The sequence below is a fragment of the Impatiens glandulifera genome, chromosome 9 (genome assembly GCF_907164915.1).
Source record: "Impatiens glandulifera chromosome 9, dImpGla2.1, whole genome shotgun sequence".
Classification (NCBI taxonomy): domain Eukaryota; kingdom Viridiplantae; phylum Streptophyta; class Magnoliopsida; order Ericales; family Balsaminaceae; genus Impatiens; species Impatiens glandulifera.
In genome coordinates, this window is record NC_061870.1 from 34,171,990 (window position 1) to 34,190,482 (window position 18,493).

Sequence of the window (18,493 nt, forward strand, 5' to 3'; positions counted from 1 at the left end):
TAGGAATATTTTATTTAAAATATAGAATATTAAAATAGATATTAAGATATTATATATTTAGGAATATATTATTTAAAATATAGAATATTATTATAGTCTTATATTTTGACAATTAAGGATCTTCCTAAATTTATTTCCTAAATTTATGTATATATACATTGATTGATCATTCATTTCTATTCACAAATATTCTTTGTGATCGATCTTAAATAAGGTACGTTTATCTTCTTCTTCTTGTTTTTTTTTTCCCATAAATTTTAACAAAAAGACAACATATTACAAAGTTTAAATATTTTATTTAAAGTGTTAAAATTATTTACCAAGAAATAAGATTTATATTTATATTTTGATTTTATACTTATTTTATGTATACTGTTTCCATTTATCGAAGGGCAATGAACGACGTGACATCGATCGTTTTGCCGGAAATAACCCAAAACGGTAGCCGGACCTGAACTTCTTCCTGACTCCAATCAGCTCTCGTTCGCCGCCAAAACCCTTCTCATAACATTGATAGATAGATAGGGTTTACTATTCTCAATTCCTTGTATCTTTTTTCATCATTTCTAACCTTGTTTGTTTCCGTTGGTAATGAAAAGAGAACCCTTTCGACTTCCCGGTAACGTCACTTAGTGAGACTTCCAAGGGCGTTTCAATGTTTGAAGGGCTTGTTCGCCAATTGATTGTTGGTTATCTTGGTCAATATATAAAGGATATACAAAGGGAGCAACTCAAGATCACCTTATGGAATGGTAAATCAAACTCTGAAGAACATACTCGAGAACTTGTCATTTTTTTTATTATATATTTTTCATTCCTTGATGGTATCCCTGCTGTTGGATTGACATGAAATTCCACTTCGAGAACAATGTCAATGATCTTTTTCCCTATTTGTTTGGAAACTTCAATCTCATCACGGATCTTGTCTATTATTCATGTCAAATGATTTATACCATTAGTTGGTCACTTGCACTATTTTGGGTTGAGAAGAATTGGCATACATATTTCAACTTTGAAAGAAAATGAAAAATTCTGTATTTAAGAAAATGATACTAATTAGCTGGAGAGAGGAGGTGAGGTGAGGTGATTTGGATGAATTAGTTAGTATTAAAGATTATAGTATTAGCAATGCTCAATAGTTAGGTATCTGTTAGGCTGGACTCTGTTTTTTTTTGAAATGTTAAAGTTTGTATCAATGAGTTGTCGCTAAGACGAGTTCTAATAATACAAACATTGCCTATAACACGTGACCTGAATGTTGTTCATTCGATAACTCAACCATCAAGCCATATTGAATTGGTATCTTTAAAAATGGTTTTATGGAATGTATATTAACATGAATTGTGTCTAAACTGTTATGGACTTCAATAATGCAACTGATTTTCTACATTCTGAACCACCACATGTAACAATAATCATGTTAGTGTCTGAAGGAGATTATGTTTCCAATTGCAGAAGAAGTACTATTGGAGAATGTGGAGCTAATTCTTGAAGCTTTTGATTATCTTCAGTTGCCATTTTCTCTAAAGCAAGGTATTATAACTCACTAAATTTTTCTAAGTTACTGGAGATTTGTGGTAGTTGGTGTATCCTTTATATTGTTTTCATTCATTACTGTTCTATGGTCTCTTATTCTTTGGATAACATGAGTTTTCTGATAACAAGGATTGGCAAAAAAATGATGTTGTTTCAGACAACAACGTACTTAAAGTGTATAGGGGTTAAGTATTAATGTTTGAGCAAGGGTGTTCTTGGCACACAACTTATCTATTATGTAAATGCAGTTAACTCCACATTTCCTCTCGCAAAGTAATCTTTCCAACTCTTGTAAATAGAATTTAGAGAACAATTAAGTAGTCATTTGCAAACCCACAAAGCGTATTGAGTAGTTGGGTTGATATCTTCTTTACTTAGGTACCGTTAGTATCCAATCTATCTTCTTCTATACACACTTAGCAAACAAAAGTGTGTTTCTAAGCCAAACCTGATTTATCAATTTAGGGTAAAACAGATTGTTTTCCTTCATAGAATGATTTCCATCAATTTTTGACTTAATTTCTTCTGTTGCTAAACCAGTTATCTTTATAAAGCTAGAATATTAAGATAAAATGGTGGAGTTTTTCATAGTGTACTTACAAACACGTCCTTTATGTTGTGGATTGCATCATCATGTGAATACCAAGTTTACGTTTGATGGAGAAAATCCTTTGTTTAGGTCAACGGACATTCTTTACAGAAACAAAGTTTGTTCTAAGATGGTAATGTGATTTAGGTCAGCCAATGACATAAATACTAGAGTTAATAATTTCCCACTAAATCAATGCTTCTATTTTTTTTCTTTTCAAAAAGCAAAAAAACAAATAAATAAATAAACAACAATGGAGTTTCCAATTCCAAAATTGTCCATTCAGATGGATTTTATATTTTTGGAGTTCTCTATAGTAATTTTATTCTCTTCGAGTGACCTCTTGTCTCTTTGCATTGTAGGTTTTGTTGGGCGGTTGAGCATCAAAATTCCATGGAAGAAACTTGGTTGGGACCCAATTATAATTACTTTGGAGGATGTGTTTATTCGTGCCAGCCAACGGGATGACCATGAAGTATGATCATGATCACTCTTAAGGAATATGCATGAACTATTGATGAGAGAAGAGAGTATTTTGTCCTCTATTTTAGTATTTTGTCCATGTTTGTGTGGCAGTGGAGTACAGATGCCGTGGAAAGAAGAGAGTTTGCAGCCAAGAAGGCCAAACTTGCTGCGGCAGAACTTGCAAAGTTGTCAAGACGTGTTTGTGGTAACCAATTTGTTGTGTTTGTTTCTTCAGAGTTACTCATCATTGTCCTTTATTATTTATGTTTTTCTTCCAGTCCTTTCCAAGTTATTTTCTTTTTGTGCATCCAACAAATGTGTATAGGGATGAATAGTTGCTAGAGGTCCATGCACACTCATTTATAGGGAAGGTATTTTTGTTTTGCAAAAACGAAGGTATAATGTCCATGACATCCCTTGTTTAATAGTTTGTTTACTCAAAGTGTCCAAAATGTCAAATTGGGTTGAAATCCATAACCATTTAATGATATAATTATCATGGAGATAGCACTTCAACACAACTGAACAGATGATGCACCAAAATTTTAGAGATGCATGACATTTTCAGGTATTTTGGCAAGAAAAATTATCACCAGAACTAACTGTAGTCATCTGGCGGAAATATTTAATTTAATTTGGAGACATGTATCATCTAGTGTGACTTTCCAAGTGTAAAGTACTGCCTTGCATGACTTGTAGACTTTTTTTTTATCACCAGAACTAACTGTAGTCATCTGGCGGAAATATTTAATTTAATTTGGAGACATGTATCATCTAGTGTGACTTTCCAAGTGTAATTATCATGGAGATAGCACTTCAACACAACTGAACAGATGATGCACCAAAATTTTAGAGATGCATGACATTTTCAGGTATTTTGGCAAGAAAAATTATCACCAGAACTAACTGTAGTCATCTGGCGGAAATATTTAATTTAATTTGGAGACATGTATCATCTAGTGTGACTTTCCAAGTGTAAAGTACTGCCTTGCATGACTTGTAGACTTTTTTTTTTTTTTTTTTTTTGTTGTCAATTTTAGGAATAACAAAAGTGGCATAACATTATCCATTATTATCAACTGTATGTCATGTTTTTTTTTTTCGTTTTGTAGAGGATTCAGTATTGTTCTCTCACAGACATCCCTTTCTTATGTGAACTTATGTTATTCTTCTCATCTTATAACATTTCTTATGTTTTTTTATTTTCATTAAGTTGGAACAATTTAGTGATATTTATAATGCTCCTGTTTTTGCAGATAATCGAGCTGGCCAGTCATTTGCCTCATATATTACAGCTAAGGTATTTTATTGTGCCTATTACTCTTATGATTACTTTATGTACTCATTGGTTCACCTATTCATCTTCTGCACCTCTTGAACTAGGTTTGATTTAAAAATCAAATATTTTTCCTACCTTGAAATATTGTTGTGTTTGAGGTAATATTTTAATTCATTAATATTTTATAATTCATGCTTACAGATCCTTGATGGTATTCAAGTCTCTATTAGAAACGTCTGTGTCCAGTATCACGATAAACCCTCTGATGAAGTATGTTTCTAAAGCCATTTGTGTTCTTGCTTTGTCCTATTTCTGCATAATTATTTTATTCCATGTCTTTCAATCCTTCATTGTCTAAATCATTGCTTTTCTTCTGTCCAATTTTCTATTTTTTTCGCTTTGAATGTTTTACACAGTTTTGACAAAAAATAAATGAGTTAATGCAAAATTTCCATGTTTCATTTCACTAATGGAATTACCATAATTAATACACATCAAGATAAATCAGATCCCTTAATCCCAAGCCTATTTACAACAATTATAATCAGATTCCTTAATCCTAGGCTTATTTACAATAGTAGTATATGTTGTAATAAAGTAAAGCTAAATAAGGTTCGAGCCAAGCTATAAGTAGGCATGGGAATTTAAAGGTGCCATAAAAGGTATTCATAGACATAACCCATCCTATAAGTAGTAAATCTTCAACGTAATTTCCGGATGTTGTGCACTACATTAATCATCATAAATAAGTTCCACTACTAAATAATCAACGACTCTCTTCTAAATAGTCAATGATAATAACATAAATACTTTTCTTAGTTAAGCTCATTACAATTAGGCATGGCAATTTCAATCCGCCCCGATGGTCCTTGATCTGAACCGAACAGTTTGGGGGCGGTTTACCCTGTGTGGCCGATAGTTTTTTTTCGAGAAAAGGCTATGACCAATAGTTGACTGGAGTATTTACATGTTCAGGTTCTTCCCCAAACACTAATATATATATATATATATATATATATATATATATATATATCTGAATATTTTATTATGCATATATTCTTTCACTTCTTCATTTATTATTTTTTATTGGTTAATCACTATTTTACTATTTACATGAATTTTTGTTAGAATAATGAATTTTACAATTTCAAAGTTTTTGTATTTGTTTTTTATAGGATTGCTAATATTTTATTTATTTGTTGTATTTATAAAGTTGGTTAAAATGATTTTTTTGTAAAATTAAAACTGTTATTTGAAATACTTGTATAGCATAAACGGTTCCCACGGGGATTTCCCAAACCCAAATATTCCCCGAATGAGAACAGTGCGGGTGCGGTAAGACCACTCCCCGCCCTATTTTCCATTCCTAGTTACAATTCAAATACAAAATACCTTTTATATTTTGCATTTCCAATATAGATGTTACGGAGTGATGTCTTTGTAATTTATTTATGCATAATAAATATAAGCTGTATAAGAAATTATATTTCCTTTTAGTAAATAAGAGCACTTGTTCAAAAGATAAAAAGGCATACAATCTAAAATGCCCAACTTTTTGTTTATTGATTGATCACATTGTGATATTATTTAAATTAATAAAAGTTGGCATAAAAACAGATTGTCATTATACTTGTGGACCTTTAAATAAAAATTGCATGAAAATATGATCAAATGAAGTTTACCAAAATTTTAATTACAAGTAGTTTAGTAGTTATATAAATTATAAATTGTATTACTTATATAATAAATAAAACATTCTTTCTATCTTTAACAAAAAGGTTTGTGGTTAAACTAAAAAGAAAATAACATGAAATAATAAAGAAATATGATTTCAACAAATAAAATATAATATTCAAACAAAAAATTGCACAAATAAGTATAAGATTTATCTAAAAAAATGATTTATCTACAAAATTTTAAGTTAAATGTGTTAGGCTTAATAAATAAATATTTTAAGGATTGTAAACTTATGGGTACATTTCGTTAGCATTAATTTCATGGATTAAAATAGCAAAAAGTAATAAATATTTTGAGATCCTTTGATTATTTATCAACTGTATGAAAATATATAGCTTGTTACCTCAGTTGATCAATAGAACATATTTAGTCTTTCTCCATTACTCTCCTAATGACATCAAAAGATGTACTGTTCTTTTCCCAAAAAAAGAAAAGAAAAAAAAGGATGTACTGTTCTTGGTACTAACAAATATACAAACAATACTACATTCCTTGGCATTTAAAATTGTAAGAGGTTGGAATGTATTTCTATATCACAAAAGATACAAAAAATATCAAATTAGTTTCTATGAATAACACTTATATGATTAACTGATAGATTAGTTTTTTTTTAAAAAGTTTGACTGTTTTCATTGTTCCACGGTAAACATGAAGGTCACGTTTAATGTGCAAAAAACCGATGATAGATTATGTTTTGAAAATCTCATATTTTATAATTAGAAATATGTGACTCTCTTATAATGCAAATTTTATTTCATTTAGATGAAATGATAATACCAATTAATTTAATGTACTAAGGATCAAATGGTTTCTGAGGTTTGCCATGGTAGTATATTTAGCATTTCTGTTCTCTAAGTAATAGGATGCATTATGCTTATAGCATTTGGCTTTGTTTCATATATATATATATATTTATATTTATGATTAGTGTGTTAATCTCAGGTCAAGTAAGTTCAATTAGTTTTGCATTTATAAGTAAATTCATTTTTGCAGTATAATGCTTGCAGAAACAATCTGGTAATGACAATTAATCTATTATTGTAATTCTGTTTTGTAGACTCAATCAATTTTTGGCATAAAGCTATCTAGCTTGACGATGAAGCAGAATATTACTGGGTAAGTTTTTTGTTTTTTATTAATTATTTCGCTGCGGTGGTATGTGTATTACTGATATATACATAATTGTGACTTATCTAACTGGAGGGTGTAAGCCGCATTCAAATCCTTCCAGTCGTCATCACTTCCAGATCATACAAGCATGTATTGACACCTCGGTAGGTATCACTGAGCTTCAAAATCATCCAAGGAAACTTGTCAATCCTTTGACCTTCAAAATGCCATAATAATTCTTCACACTCTAGGGACCCTTGAAAAATTTCCATTGCAGAACATCATTTTCATCTCTTGAAACCATCTTGTCACTAATAAACTACAATAGTGAAGAGTGGTCCGGAAGAGGCCCTCACTAGTGAGGAATCCATTGGAGCTCTTTATTCCAATAGTCCTAAACCTTTGCTCTTTGTTAGAAACTACTTGTAGTCTTGTATGAACTCGAACATGTCCACTGAACCACTTCACCTTGCTCAAGTATTGTTCCAAACTCAATTCTCTACCCTTCTCTGATTTTGAAAGAAGTACGGGTTCTCAATTCCTTGGAACCTCTGCAAACCTTGCACCAAACGCTAGTAAGAGACCAAGTTACATTCCTAATAATTAACCAACCACTATCTCTTATCCCAAATTTAGACTCAATCACATTCTGTCAAAGGGAGCCTTCCCTTAAAAATTTTCAAAGCCATTTCCGAGAATGAGCTTTATGGAAGGACTTGAGGTAAAGAACATTAAATCCTGTACACTTACGATTTCTTAATCTCATTCCATTTGACAAGATAACTTAAACCATGACCATCACTAGTTCCCCAATTTTTTTTGGAATAGATTCCATCTTCTCCACTATAGAAGCGACCTTGCACAATGACATAATGTATTGAAATGACAAAACAATTTTTAAGGAGAACTAATCTTCCGCCTTAGGAGGAAGATGATTATCTCATCAATGCAGTCTCTTGTCCAAACTCTCCAAATTTGATCTCCATGTAGTCATCTTATGGCTCTTTGCAGTCAAAGGCAATCCATTATATTTCATGGGTAGTAATGAAGTTTCCAAGTTCCATTTACAGACCATTTTGCAATCCATGCACGTCTCCAATAGATAGCCACAAGTTTTGGAGTAATTTTCAGCTTGGAATTAATTTGGAAAATGTGCAAAATAGTCATCACATACTCAAGCATAACACTAGATTCCTCCACAAAGAAGATTGAATCATTTACAAAAAGGATATGGCTAAAGTTATAGGTCATGTCTGACCCTACCTAGCATTCACATTAAGGTTACAAATTCTGTTCATTTCTTTGCATTCTCGATGAGAAAAGACAAACCTTCCATTTCAATAGCAAACGAAAAAGGGGAAAGCAAATCATCTCAAGATATTGAAGTAACCCTCTAATTCATCATTAACTACGCGAGTCCTGTTAAGGAATATGTAGTAAATTAGGTGATTTTATTTCATTCAAAATTTTGAGTAATGTAACAATATATATGAACAGAGCTAATGAGTCAAATATTGAATCGAGAATTTTCCAAAATTGTCATTTACAAGGTAGATATTTTGGTATTCCATCAACCATGTGATTTTGTTTGCTTGTTTAGTGGGAGAGTTAGAGGAGGCCAAGTTAGCAAAATTCTAGAAATTCAAGGCCTGGAAGTATATTGTGGCTCCGCGCATGGAACTCTTGCTTTGATGAGCCTTGACTTCACTGGAAATTCAGAGCCTTTTGAAAATTCAAAGCTTGAAGGTGAAAAGCACTATGTTTTGCCTCCATTCGATGTATCCATGACCCTCTTGGTAAGAAGGCATTTAATTTTTGTTTGTAGAAAAAAAAGAAGAAAACTTCAAAACTGTTAACACATCTCTCCATTATTATTGAGTTCTCCCTCTGTCTCTGTGTAGAAACACGATCATTTGTATATTATTGCAGAGCTTAGCTTTCAGTTTCAGTTGTGTTTTGGTATTTAGCTTTCGTGGCTTTGCATGATTTTAGATTGTGGATCATTGGATTCTCTTTATGTTTCTTCTATTCATCATTTTGCATTTCTTTGTTGCTTCTGTAGATAGTCATATGAAAATCATGTTTAGTTGGTTGCACATTCTTGTGACTGATACAGGATATACATTAGGGACCTAACTAGTTCACTATGTTTAAGGGATAATTATTTTTTTAAAATAGATCTTGATAAATAAAGTAATAATCTTATTAGAATTAGTAGATTAGTTAGTAGAGTTGGTAGAGTTTTATTAGAATTATATTACTATTACAGATCACTATATATACACGGATTTTACTTTTATGTAAACCACAATCCTGTTCTTACCCAAGAAAACAATTGCTATCAGATTGACACACCAAGTTGGTTCATATTGAAATGTATTTTCTGTTCCTTTTTATTAGTTCTATGAAAAGTTATGAAATGAAATTTGTTACTGGAAAATAGGCCCTTACATTACCCTTATAATTCTTTCATTTTCTCACAATACATTGTCATATCGTCTATATAATTTTCAACATATGCTGATTTGGATTAAAAATTTATGGTCTCATGTAGCCACTTTAGTATCCTCTTCATTGTACAACTGTCTACTTCATTTTACCACACTGTTTATAAAAATGAATCATCAAATATTTTAGCTTTACAGAAGGACCAAAAGGACCCACAATGCTATATAACCAACCAAACACATGTTAGCATATAAAATGTTACTTCAGTGGATGCGTTTCCGTTTGTTCATATTCTTAAAGGATTTACAACCAAATCCCTTTCTTTGTGCAACCATCTACTTAAATTTACTGTACAACTCGTATAAAGAAATCACCAATATTTATTTTGAGGTAGAAAGTAGAAACACATATGATGTCCCCACAATGCTATATAACTATCCAAACACAGGTTTTGTATAAAATATTACTTTAGTGGATGGGTTTATATTCTTATTTTTATTTTGTGGGTAGAAACAGTTTTTTTTTAGTGGATGAGTTTATGTTTTGGTCATATGCAGAAAGGCCTTATAACCAAACACCTAAAGATTATCATGTGTTGTTGATATGACTATCCAAACACAGGTTTTGTATAAAATATTACTTTAGTGGATGGGTTTATATTCTTATTTTTATTTTGTGGGTAGAAACAGTTTTTTTTTAGTGGATGAGTTTATGTTTTGGTCATATGCAGAAAGGCCTTATAACCAAACACCTAAAGATTATCATGTGTTGTTGATATGACTATCATGGCATGTCTATATGATGCTCCCTAGTTATCTTGTTATAGTTACTTAACTTGTAGTTTGCTTTGTTTCTCCCAAGGACACTACTTTTGGCTGTCCAATGTTGTTCTACTTTTATTTGGGAAAAGGAATTGCCTTTTTCCTCCATGAATCAACAGTCAAACAATGGTTACAAAAGGGAAAGTAAAAGTGGAAAAAACTCAACTTGCTGAGATCTCAAAATTCAAGTAAAGCATAAAGCTAAACGAAAAGGGAAATAAAAATCACCCACATGTCAAGATATTCTTATGGTAAGTATCCAATGTGTCAAGTCGTGGCAAAATAAAACAAATCCCCTTCAAGGAAGATTAAACAAGAGTTGTATGCGCTCGAGCCCCCATTCTTTTTAAATGAGCCAATTAGGATAGGAAGTTGAAGTGCCATTTACGTTGATTTCCAACAACAAATTCTCAATTCATTTGATTTCTACCAATGAAACAAAATTACATATTTTAATTCCTTGTTCTCTGGTTAAATATTTACTTCTGCCTTGTTTGAAGTTTGATCTGTTTAATTTTGTTTTGGCATTGTTTCTTGGAACTTAAGCAGAGTCCACTTCTTCCTGTAGGTGAGCAGAACAGGAAGGCTTGAGAATGACATCCCCCAATACTCTGTTAAGGCTGAGATAATTGACTTGGTTGGTGCTGTATAGTAAGTTACCTAGAAGTTTAGCACATAGGTTTTCCTGACCAATCTCTTGCCCCCGTATACCATTTCAGGTTTTGGTTCTTGACGAGGTTCAGTTGCAACGAATCTTATCTCTGTGGGATTATTTGTGCACTTGTCAATTGAGGGAGAAGTAAGTTGTCTGTCAATCAAGACAAATGCTTTTATCTAGTTTTTATCAAATACTCAAGCAGTCCTGATGATATCTGAAAATCATTTTTGACATGGTTAATTGCCAGAGGCAAACATGGTTAGCTAGCATATTTATTGAAAAGGAGATTGTGTATGTTAGGGTTTATAGGGCAGGGGCAATATGATTCTGTAGTAGATGCTAGTCTTCCATGTTGATATCATAGTTTACCTAGCTTTTTATTTCCTTCCCCAGAAAAGGACAACCTTTTATTAAGTTTACGCAGCTTTGTTATCTCGTAAAGTGATGTTATCTGGGATTTTGTTAGTGTTTTTCCTTGTAACAATCTTTGCTTATTTCTTGAAATCATTTTGAATCTCCAAGAGGAAATTCTATTGTTTGGCTGATATAAATGTTCATAAACCTTAGTGTGGTACTAAGTATCTTCGATTGCTCTCAATCTTGCAGGTATGGACGCTTTCGTCCGTGGAACTATCCTTTGTCCAAGAAACACAAGGGCTGGCAGAAAACCTGGTGGCACTATGCTCAACAATCTGTGTTATCAGATGTGCATTCTAAATTGAAGAAAACCTCTTGGAAATACCTAGGAGAGAGAATGTAAGTTTATTTCGTTTATAACTTAAAGTACTTGGACTGCCATATCTTTTACATGATTTTACTGCTTATGCATCTTTAGCCATCAGTATTTGGAATATACTAAAATTCTGATGTCTTTGTTATGCAATTTTGTACAATTTCTTTGTGTTTATTATTTTTGAGATTGTGGAACTGCCATTAAACTGCTTCCTTTCAACTTGAATCACATAAATTCTACAATGGACTTTTGAAATTTTGAAAGTTGACCTTTTTCAATTTTTTTTTCTTAATCGAGTTCATTTGTTAAACATGCACTTGACATGTGTTATATAGCTTTTGACGTCAACATCAAAAAAAAAATTTAGTGACCTGCATTTTTGACATTAGATTCAGTCTTACTGACTTTTTAAACCTCTCTTCATTTATATTTTTTATCTCTTCATTAGCACAAAATGAGAAAAAAATAACAATTCAATACAAGTATAGCCCTTAAATTTTGATTCATAAATCAAATCATCCTCTTTATTTTTTTTAATATAGGTTAAACTTTTCATTAATGAGAAAATTGTTGTGAATGCGAGAAGCATTCAAAAGAAACAAAAGGAACTGGAAAAGAAAAATGGAACACAATTATAGGAAATTAGATTCCAATAAGCTCAAAGAAGTCCCATCCGTTGTATATTTTCTTCTTGATAGTTGCGAGAGTAAGAAGAATGAAGCCTTTGATCTTAGCAATGCCATGCTTTTTCCCTTGAAAGATTCTACGATTATCGAGGAGTGATTTACTCCTCTTTGAATCGACTTGAATCTGAACTACGATTAATATCCAGTCATACTGAAATCAGATTTTCTTTTCGTGCCATATGCACTACTCAAACAAACATGAAACGTATGCGTGGATACCCAATAGCCACATAAACACATATTACATTTGGGTTATATTATACTTTTCAAAAAAATAAATTTTATTTTTAGACATTTCATACCTTTTCAAAGTTTCCGAGCTTATTTGTACCTCCAGTCAAAGTTCCAGGATCGAACTGTTTTTTCCCTTCAAAATAATATTTTTTGAAAGTTACTGCTAAGTTTTGGGCTATCATGTACCTCTTTAAAGTTCATGGGATTATTTGTCATTTTTTTTTCTAAATTGAACCATAACTTAAGTTAATTGTCACTGTTTCGCATTCTTTCTCATATTTAATCACTTCTAATAGACTATTACACAGAGGGACTAGTCTCTTGTGAGTTTGGTATGATACTGCATTCTAGTTGTGATAAGGAGATTTCTGCTCCCATATTACATTACATGAGATATATAATTATTCCTTTGTTATTTCTGTTGCAATTTAATCACTAACAGTGCTGAACTTGATTCTGTTATATATTTTTCTTTAGGTGAGTAAATAACAGGGTTCATACTAACTTGGTTCTGGTTAAAGAAGCATCATAAATTCTTGCCGTTTTCTATTGCAACTTTAACGCTCTTTCCAAATACGGTTTATTACTTGATTTCAGGAATTGGCGCCGCAAGTATGTCAACTTGTACAAAAGTAAATTAGAGTGTTTTCACGAAGAGCAGGTGATATATTTGTTTACATTCCAGGAAACGACTTTCCGTTGAAAGCTGTACCGTATATCTTTTGTTGCTTGAGTTAGGGTACATTTAACTGCATTTAATGCTTCCTTTGCCGTTCAATAACAGAAAAATTGAAACACTCACTCTAGTAAATCATTTGCTTCTGCTACTGTTTGAATTTTGGAATATATTGCCTACCAAATATAAACTCAAATTCTAGATTTGCTTTCACTTTCCTGAATTCCTACCAAGGGAACTCACATTAACCAAATCCCATCCTTTTTTTTATCAAGCCCCCATGTACGATCCTTTCAAGTCACTTGAGAAAGTAGAGGCACACCAAGTAGGTGCACCTCTAATCCAACTCCCTATTATGCCTACCCTTTCTATGAACCATTTCCTAATAAGCTGTGAGTAGAAAAATTAGATTCCTTTCTCTTTCTGATCCAAACAAGCTGCTGGTGTTCCTCTCCACAACATAGCTCAATTTGTTAGGTAATCCTTGTACCTTCCACGTCTTTAGAAGTTATTGGACCAATTATCTGTTCTTTTTAAATGGTTAAGTTTGAATTATGAAAGACAGAATGTAGGATGTCTATATTGGGTAACAGGGGTGAAAAGAAATGAAGAATGTTGATAGTGTTGAACGTTCTTTAGATTTTTTTTAAAAGAAAACTTTCTTATGGTGTGTAAGGAGCATTTCACCATACTTGCACAAGCTACTTTTACTTTTGATGACGTAATTAGGTTGTTCTATCTTTTCATTTGTTATTTGTATTAGGAGATCTGTATAGTCAGTTTATTTAATAAACTCTATTACGACATTTTCATAATCAATTTCTTTTACTGGAACTGGTTATGTATCTTTTTCCTTTTTTTATCAGGTTATTAGTGATGACATACTTAACAAGCTGGAGCAAATGGAGAAAGAAACTGATATTGATGATATACTGAGTTTTAGATCTTCGGCTGAAACAGAGCTACAGGTAGAACCATAATGTTTTTTTTATTATTCTGTTGTTGTTCCATAGCTAGCACAAACTAGGATACTTCAATTTTACAAAGCACAGCAGAAAATATTCCCCTAAAAAAAAATTGTTTTTTGGTCTATGAAATGCAGGAGTTACTAAAGACTATGAATACCGGCTTCCAAATAAATGGTGCCAATGTTTCTGAGAAAGCACAAGGCGAAGATCGTCCATTGACCAAAAATCGTGGATGGTTGAATTGGTTGTCCCTTGGAGTGCTTGGTGCTGGAGGAACTGATGATTCTAGTCAGTTTTCTGGTGTGGTTTCAGATGACGTTATAAAGGTACTTTTTTCATTCTACCACCTTTTCTTTGAACTGTCTGGAAAATAATTTTGGTTGATCTGGTTGGTTCAGGATATATTTGAGGCCACAGAGTTTCATTATGCACCTTCACCTGATGGGATTGCTAATGGGAATGTGCCTTTCTTTGAAGTCACATTGGTTATACGTCAGATCTCTTTTAATCTGCGTAGCATGTATATTTCTGTCTCTGAATAAGTAACATATAATTTATGCCATTATGTTCTTTGCATTGATTACTTTTATATATTTTTATGTTTTGGTGCATCGTGTGTTCATTTTTCATGGTATTTTTGACCGGTTAATTGAGCTAAACATGACGATCATAGTGCCAAATTTAATTATATTGATCACTACACTTACTACGGTTTACTTCATGCGTGTTGTTGTATCTCCCGTATGCTAGTTTTTGGTTTTTAAATTTGATTCACTTGATTTTTATTTTGAAAGTATGGATTACCCATTATTACATCTGTTGTTTAGTAATATGTTTTCAAGCACGTTTATTATTATATTTGTTTTATGACTTGCTTCAACTAAATTCGTTAAATAGAATAACATCAACAATGTGATGTCACTCACTATGAACAACCGATCCTTTGCTTGGTTAGGAAATCTGATGGAGCAATTGCTGAGATTATCTTTGATGGGATGCTGATTAAGTGTAAGCTCTCTGAAGAACATGCTACTGTGGATGCTTCAACCAATTGTGCAAAGATCGTGAACCCTAACAAGGAATGCATCTTACTCACAACAAAGGTTTGTAATATTTTTGTACTGCTTCTTACAATTGCACTTCATTTAGGCCTTGTTCGGTTTGGGTTAATTAAATAACCCAAACTAATTAAACATCATTTCACTCCCTCTCTAATATATCACATCACTCATTTCATTAACTAAAATACTTAAATACCCTCTATTTTAAATTATTATTTATTATTTTATTATTATATATTAATACCCTTTAAGTCTTTTTACCAAAATATCCTATCTCTTCAAAATCATCACCAATCTCATATTTTTTTTTCTTTCTCCTGGTTTTTTAAATAACCCAATCCAAACAAGGCCTTAGTTACTTTGCAGTTTGGCTGCAGATTTGCAGTAGCATTTGAATTATTTTATTCCTTTTTATTCTCTTTCACAGAAGACATTGTATCCCACAACTATCACTTATTTTCTGTAGAATGCTGGGGAGAAAATAATTTCAGATTCTGAGCTAGCTGCAATGAAAATTCTTGTAGATATTTCCTCAGAAAATCGGGAGGCAAAGGTAAAGCTATTATTAAGTTTCAGTCTTTATTCTTCTTTTGTGTAATGATACCATTTTGTAATCTTACAAGATTCAAGTTTGTTTTTGATTTTATTTCTTATTCCTGCCTTCATCTTTTAAAGGTCATTTTGCAACCTATTGAAATCATTTATGATTCAGCTTTTGTTATTGAATTCTTGAAGTTCTATGATGTCCTCACGGCCTTCAAATCTCAGCATGATAGGGTAAGTATTGGAATATCTCTATGAATTTTGCCTATTGCATATGTTCTGTTCCTTTGATCACCAAACTTTATTTGTAGCCTATCTAGAATTCAATTTGAATAAATAATTACTTTATAACCCACTAAGGTAGCTGAAGTGGCAAGATTAGTTCCTAAGAGATCATAGGTCACGGGTTCGAATCTCACTTAGAACGCTTTAAGTTGAAATGGGTGTCATGACTGTGGGGGGGTCATACTAACATCCTTCATTAAAAACATAAACAATTACTTTTTAATTTTGTTAATGGTTGTTTTGTTTTCTGACCCTCCTCCATTTGTAACCATTGAACGCTTCTTGCGTTCTGTTTTCTATGAAAGTTGACCTTTTTATTTTGTTTTTGTTAATGATGAAAAGATCCTCAATTTTCAAAACTGTAATTTCGTTAATTTCATTAGGATGTCTACTCAAAATTTTCTTTTATATCCATTATCTGTCGGTGTAAAGGTGGATACCCTACCATTTAGCTAATTAAAACTTGTAAGCTGTATTATCTGAGTTTCCACTACAAGTAAGAATTTTGTAAAACTAAATAAAAAATAAAAAATGGGACAACGGATTAAGTATGTAGCCCGCAAACACACTTAACCATTTAACCAGACGCAGAACTTGCCGCCTGACGGGCTTGAACCCAGGGATTTAGGGTTAGTATCCACCTCTTATTGTCACTAGGCTAGAAGAGGGAATGTAATTTTGTAAAACTACTGAAAGGTGTTAAGTTACTTTTACACAATTAGAATGAATAAGGACTTGAATTCAGGATTTTCAATGTTGTTATTCTACATCTCTTCCCTGTAGGTTCTTTTGTCATTTGATGGGATTGAAGATGCGAAGACAAGGATAGTCTCAAAAGCTGAGTAAGTTTGGCCTCCGAATTAGTCATTGTCTGCTGTATTTGAACCACTAGCTTCATATGTTTTACTTAATGTGGATGTCTAAAAATTTAAATTGATTGTATTTCCAGGTATCTCCTATCAAACCGCAAGTCTATGATGTGGAATTTTAGTATTGCAGAAATCAATATTGCAGTGCCATGGATAACTTCCAAAGGGAAATCGCATAAAATGGTACATTTTTTTACATAGGTGATTTGTCAATGTTCCCACATAAATATATATTGTCATTGTTGCTCCCCCATGTATGCTTGATTTACCTTGTATCAATTGTTAAGATTTTCTTGCACAAAATTTATTCTGAAGTTGGACAAGATCGTTTAGCATTGGGGTTAGGATAGGTGGGGGTGAAGGAAACAAGAGAGAAGGGGGTAAGTAGCAGAGTTACTGAGTTAGAGGAGAGAGAAGCGGGGAATAAGGAGATTTGAGAGAAAATATTTTTTGTGTTTATGTTTTGCTTTTTTGGAAAAAATATATTTCCTTTCATTAAGCCTATGATATGTATGTAGGTTTTGAGAGAAAGGGGAAAGTCTCAGCTGATCGGAAAATCAATGACGTACTAACATTCTGAATTTGATCCTTAAAACATGCTTATCTGCTAATTCTTTATTGTCTTACCCTCTGTAATTTCTGAATTTGATCCTTAAAACTTGCTTATCTGCTAATTCTTTATTGTCTTACCCTCTGTAATTTGAACGCTCCTCATGCTCATAAACTTCTTTTACTCTAATACATAGTTGACTTTTTTCAAAATTAAATGCTTCGCCATCAAGATGTTTGACGGCTATATGAACGCGTAAACAGGAAGATATCTTTTTGTCTTGGAAGAAGTTGCTATAGTCTAGCAACCAGAAGATTACATATGTTGAAAAGGAGATTAATTTTGATAGTGATCAAGCTCATGAAATAGGTTTTGAGAACTTTCATATTGAACTCAAAATCAATCTTTTGATTTCTCAATCATGTATCAACCTCCATCATCATGTTTAAACACGCCCTAGATAATTTCATGCAGACTGCGACCAACATGGTTAAACCATTCTATGGCTACTCCCCCCCTCCTTTTAAAAACAAGACATTACCACACTAGCAATGCTTTTGAGGCTATATAACCTATCATTCCCTAAGCACTAAATGATATGTTTATGGAAATTCCACCATTTGTAATGAAATTACAATGTTACTCAAGAATTAAGAAGCTTACACTGCTTTGCATCTGTTATTTTGTGACACTGCTTGACATGAGGTCAAAACTTGTGGTGCAGTATCCCCACTTACTAAGTACCTTAGATTAGTTTTAAAATTGAGTTGTCAGTTGTGATGATCTGTTGTGTAATGGTGGTGCCTATCAAGGGACTTACAAATTAGAGGTCATCATAGATGAAGTTGTAAGAAAGCTTATGAAGACATTCAAGGATAATAAAGAAATAACCACAACTGAACTAAATGGAGATATACAGATGTATGTATCATTCATGAGTTGAATGTGTTCCTTTCAGGCTTTCGTTCACAGTGCTGTTCAGTAACATCTAAAGACACTAAAAGAGGGATTGCAATTGTTTTACCATTTTTATCTCTCTTTTACTATTCTTTGCTGGCAGGTGTTGAATCTGGAAGCTCTGTTAATTCAGTCTATAGGTAACTTGAGCTCATCATCAAAGGTTGAAACTGTACTGGAAGACTTTAATACCATTGCTCCTAGCAATAATATATACACCGAAGTGCATCCTCAAGGATTTTATGAACACTTTGAAATTGAAGTAAAGAATTTTGAGGTCAGTTTTCT

General features: G+C 32.4%; 1 protein-coding gene across 1 annotated transcript in view; it reads left to right on the forward strand.

Moving 5' to 3' along the window:
- Positions 1 to 402: 402 nt before the first annotated feature.
- The window catches only part of LOC124916706, a 37,454-nt gene continuing 19,363 nt past the window's right edge, over positions 403 to 18,493 (forward strand). The window contains exons 1-21 of the mRNA XM_047457458.1: positions 403 to 752; positions 1,456 to 1,533; positions 2,488 to 2,600; positions 2,702 to 2,795; positions 3,847 to 3,890; positions 4,071 to 4,139; positions 6,664 to 6,722; positions 8,317 to 8,512; positions 10,554 to 10,622; positions 10,705 to 10,784; positions 11,250 to 11,399; positions 12,894 to 12,957; positions 13,839 to 13,940; positions 14,075 to 14,266; positions 14,339 to 14,460; positions 14,896 to 15,043; positions 15,468 to 15,554; positions 15,677 to 15,778; positions 16,613 to 16,671; positions 16,779 to 16,881; positions 18,309 to 18,482. Coding sequence (XP_047313414.1) covers positions 656 to 752; positions 1,456 to 1,533; positions 2,488 to 2,600; positions 2,702 to 2,795; positions 3,847 to 3,890; positions 4,071 to 4,139; positions 6,664 to 6,722; positions 8,317 to 8,512; positions 10,554 to 10,622; positions 10,705 to 10,784; positions 11,250 to 11,399; positions 12,894 to 12,957; positions 13,839 to 13,940; positions 14,075 to 14,266; positions 14,339 to 14,460; positions 14,896 to 15,043; positions 15,468 to 15,554; positions 15,677 to 15,778; positions 16,613 to 16,671; positions 16,779 to 16,881; positions 18,309 to 18,482 — 2,202 coding nt within the window. The 5' untranslated portion in view covers positions 403 to 655. The remainder of the gene's footprint in view (positions 753 to 1,455; positions 1,534 to 2,487; positions 2,601 to 2,701; positions 2,796 to 3,846; positions 3,891 to 4,070; positions 4,140 to 6,663; positions 6,723 to 8,316; positions 8,513 to 10,553; positions 10,623 to 10,704; positions 10,785 to 11,249; positions 11,400 to 12,893; positions 12,958 to 13,838; positions 13,941 to 14,074; positions 14,267 to 14,338; positions 14,461 to 14,895; positions 15,044 to 15,467; positions 15,555 to 15,676; positions 15,779 to 16,612; positions 16,672 to 16,778; positions 16,882 to 18,308; positions 18,483 to 18,493) is intronic.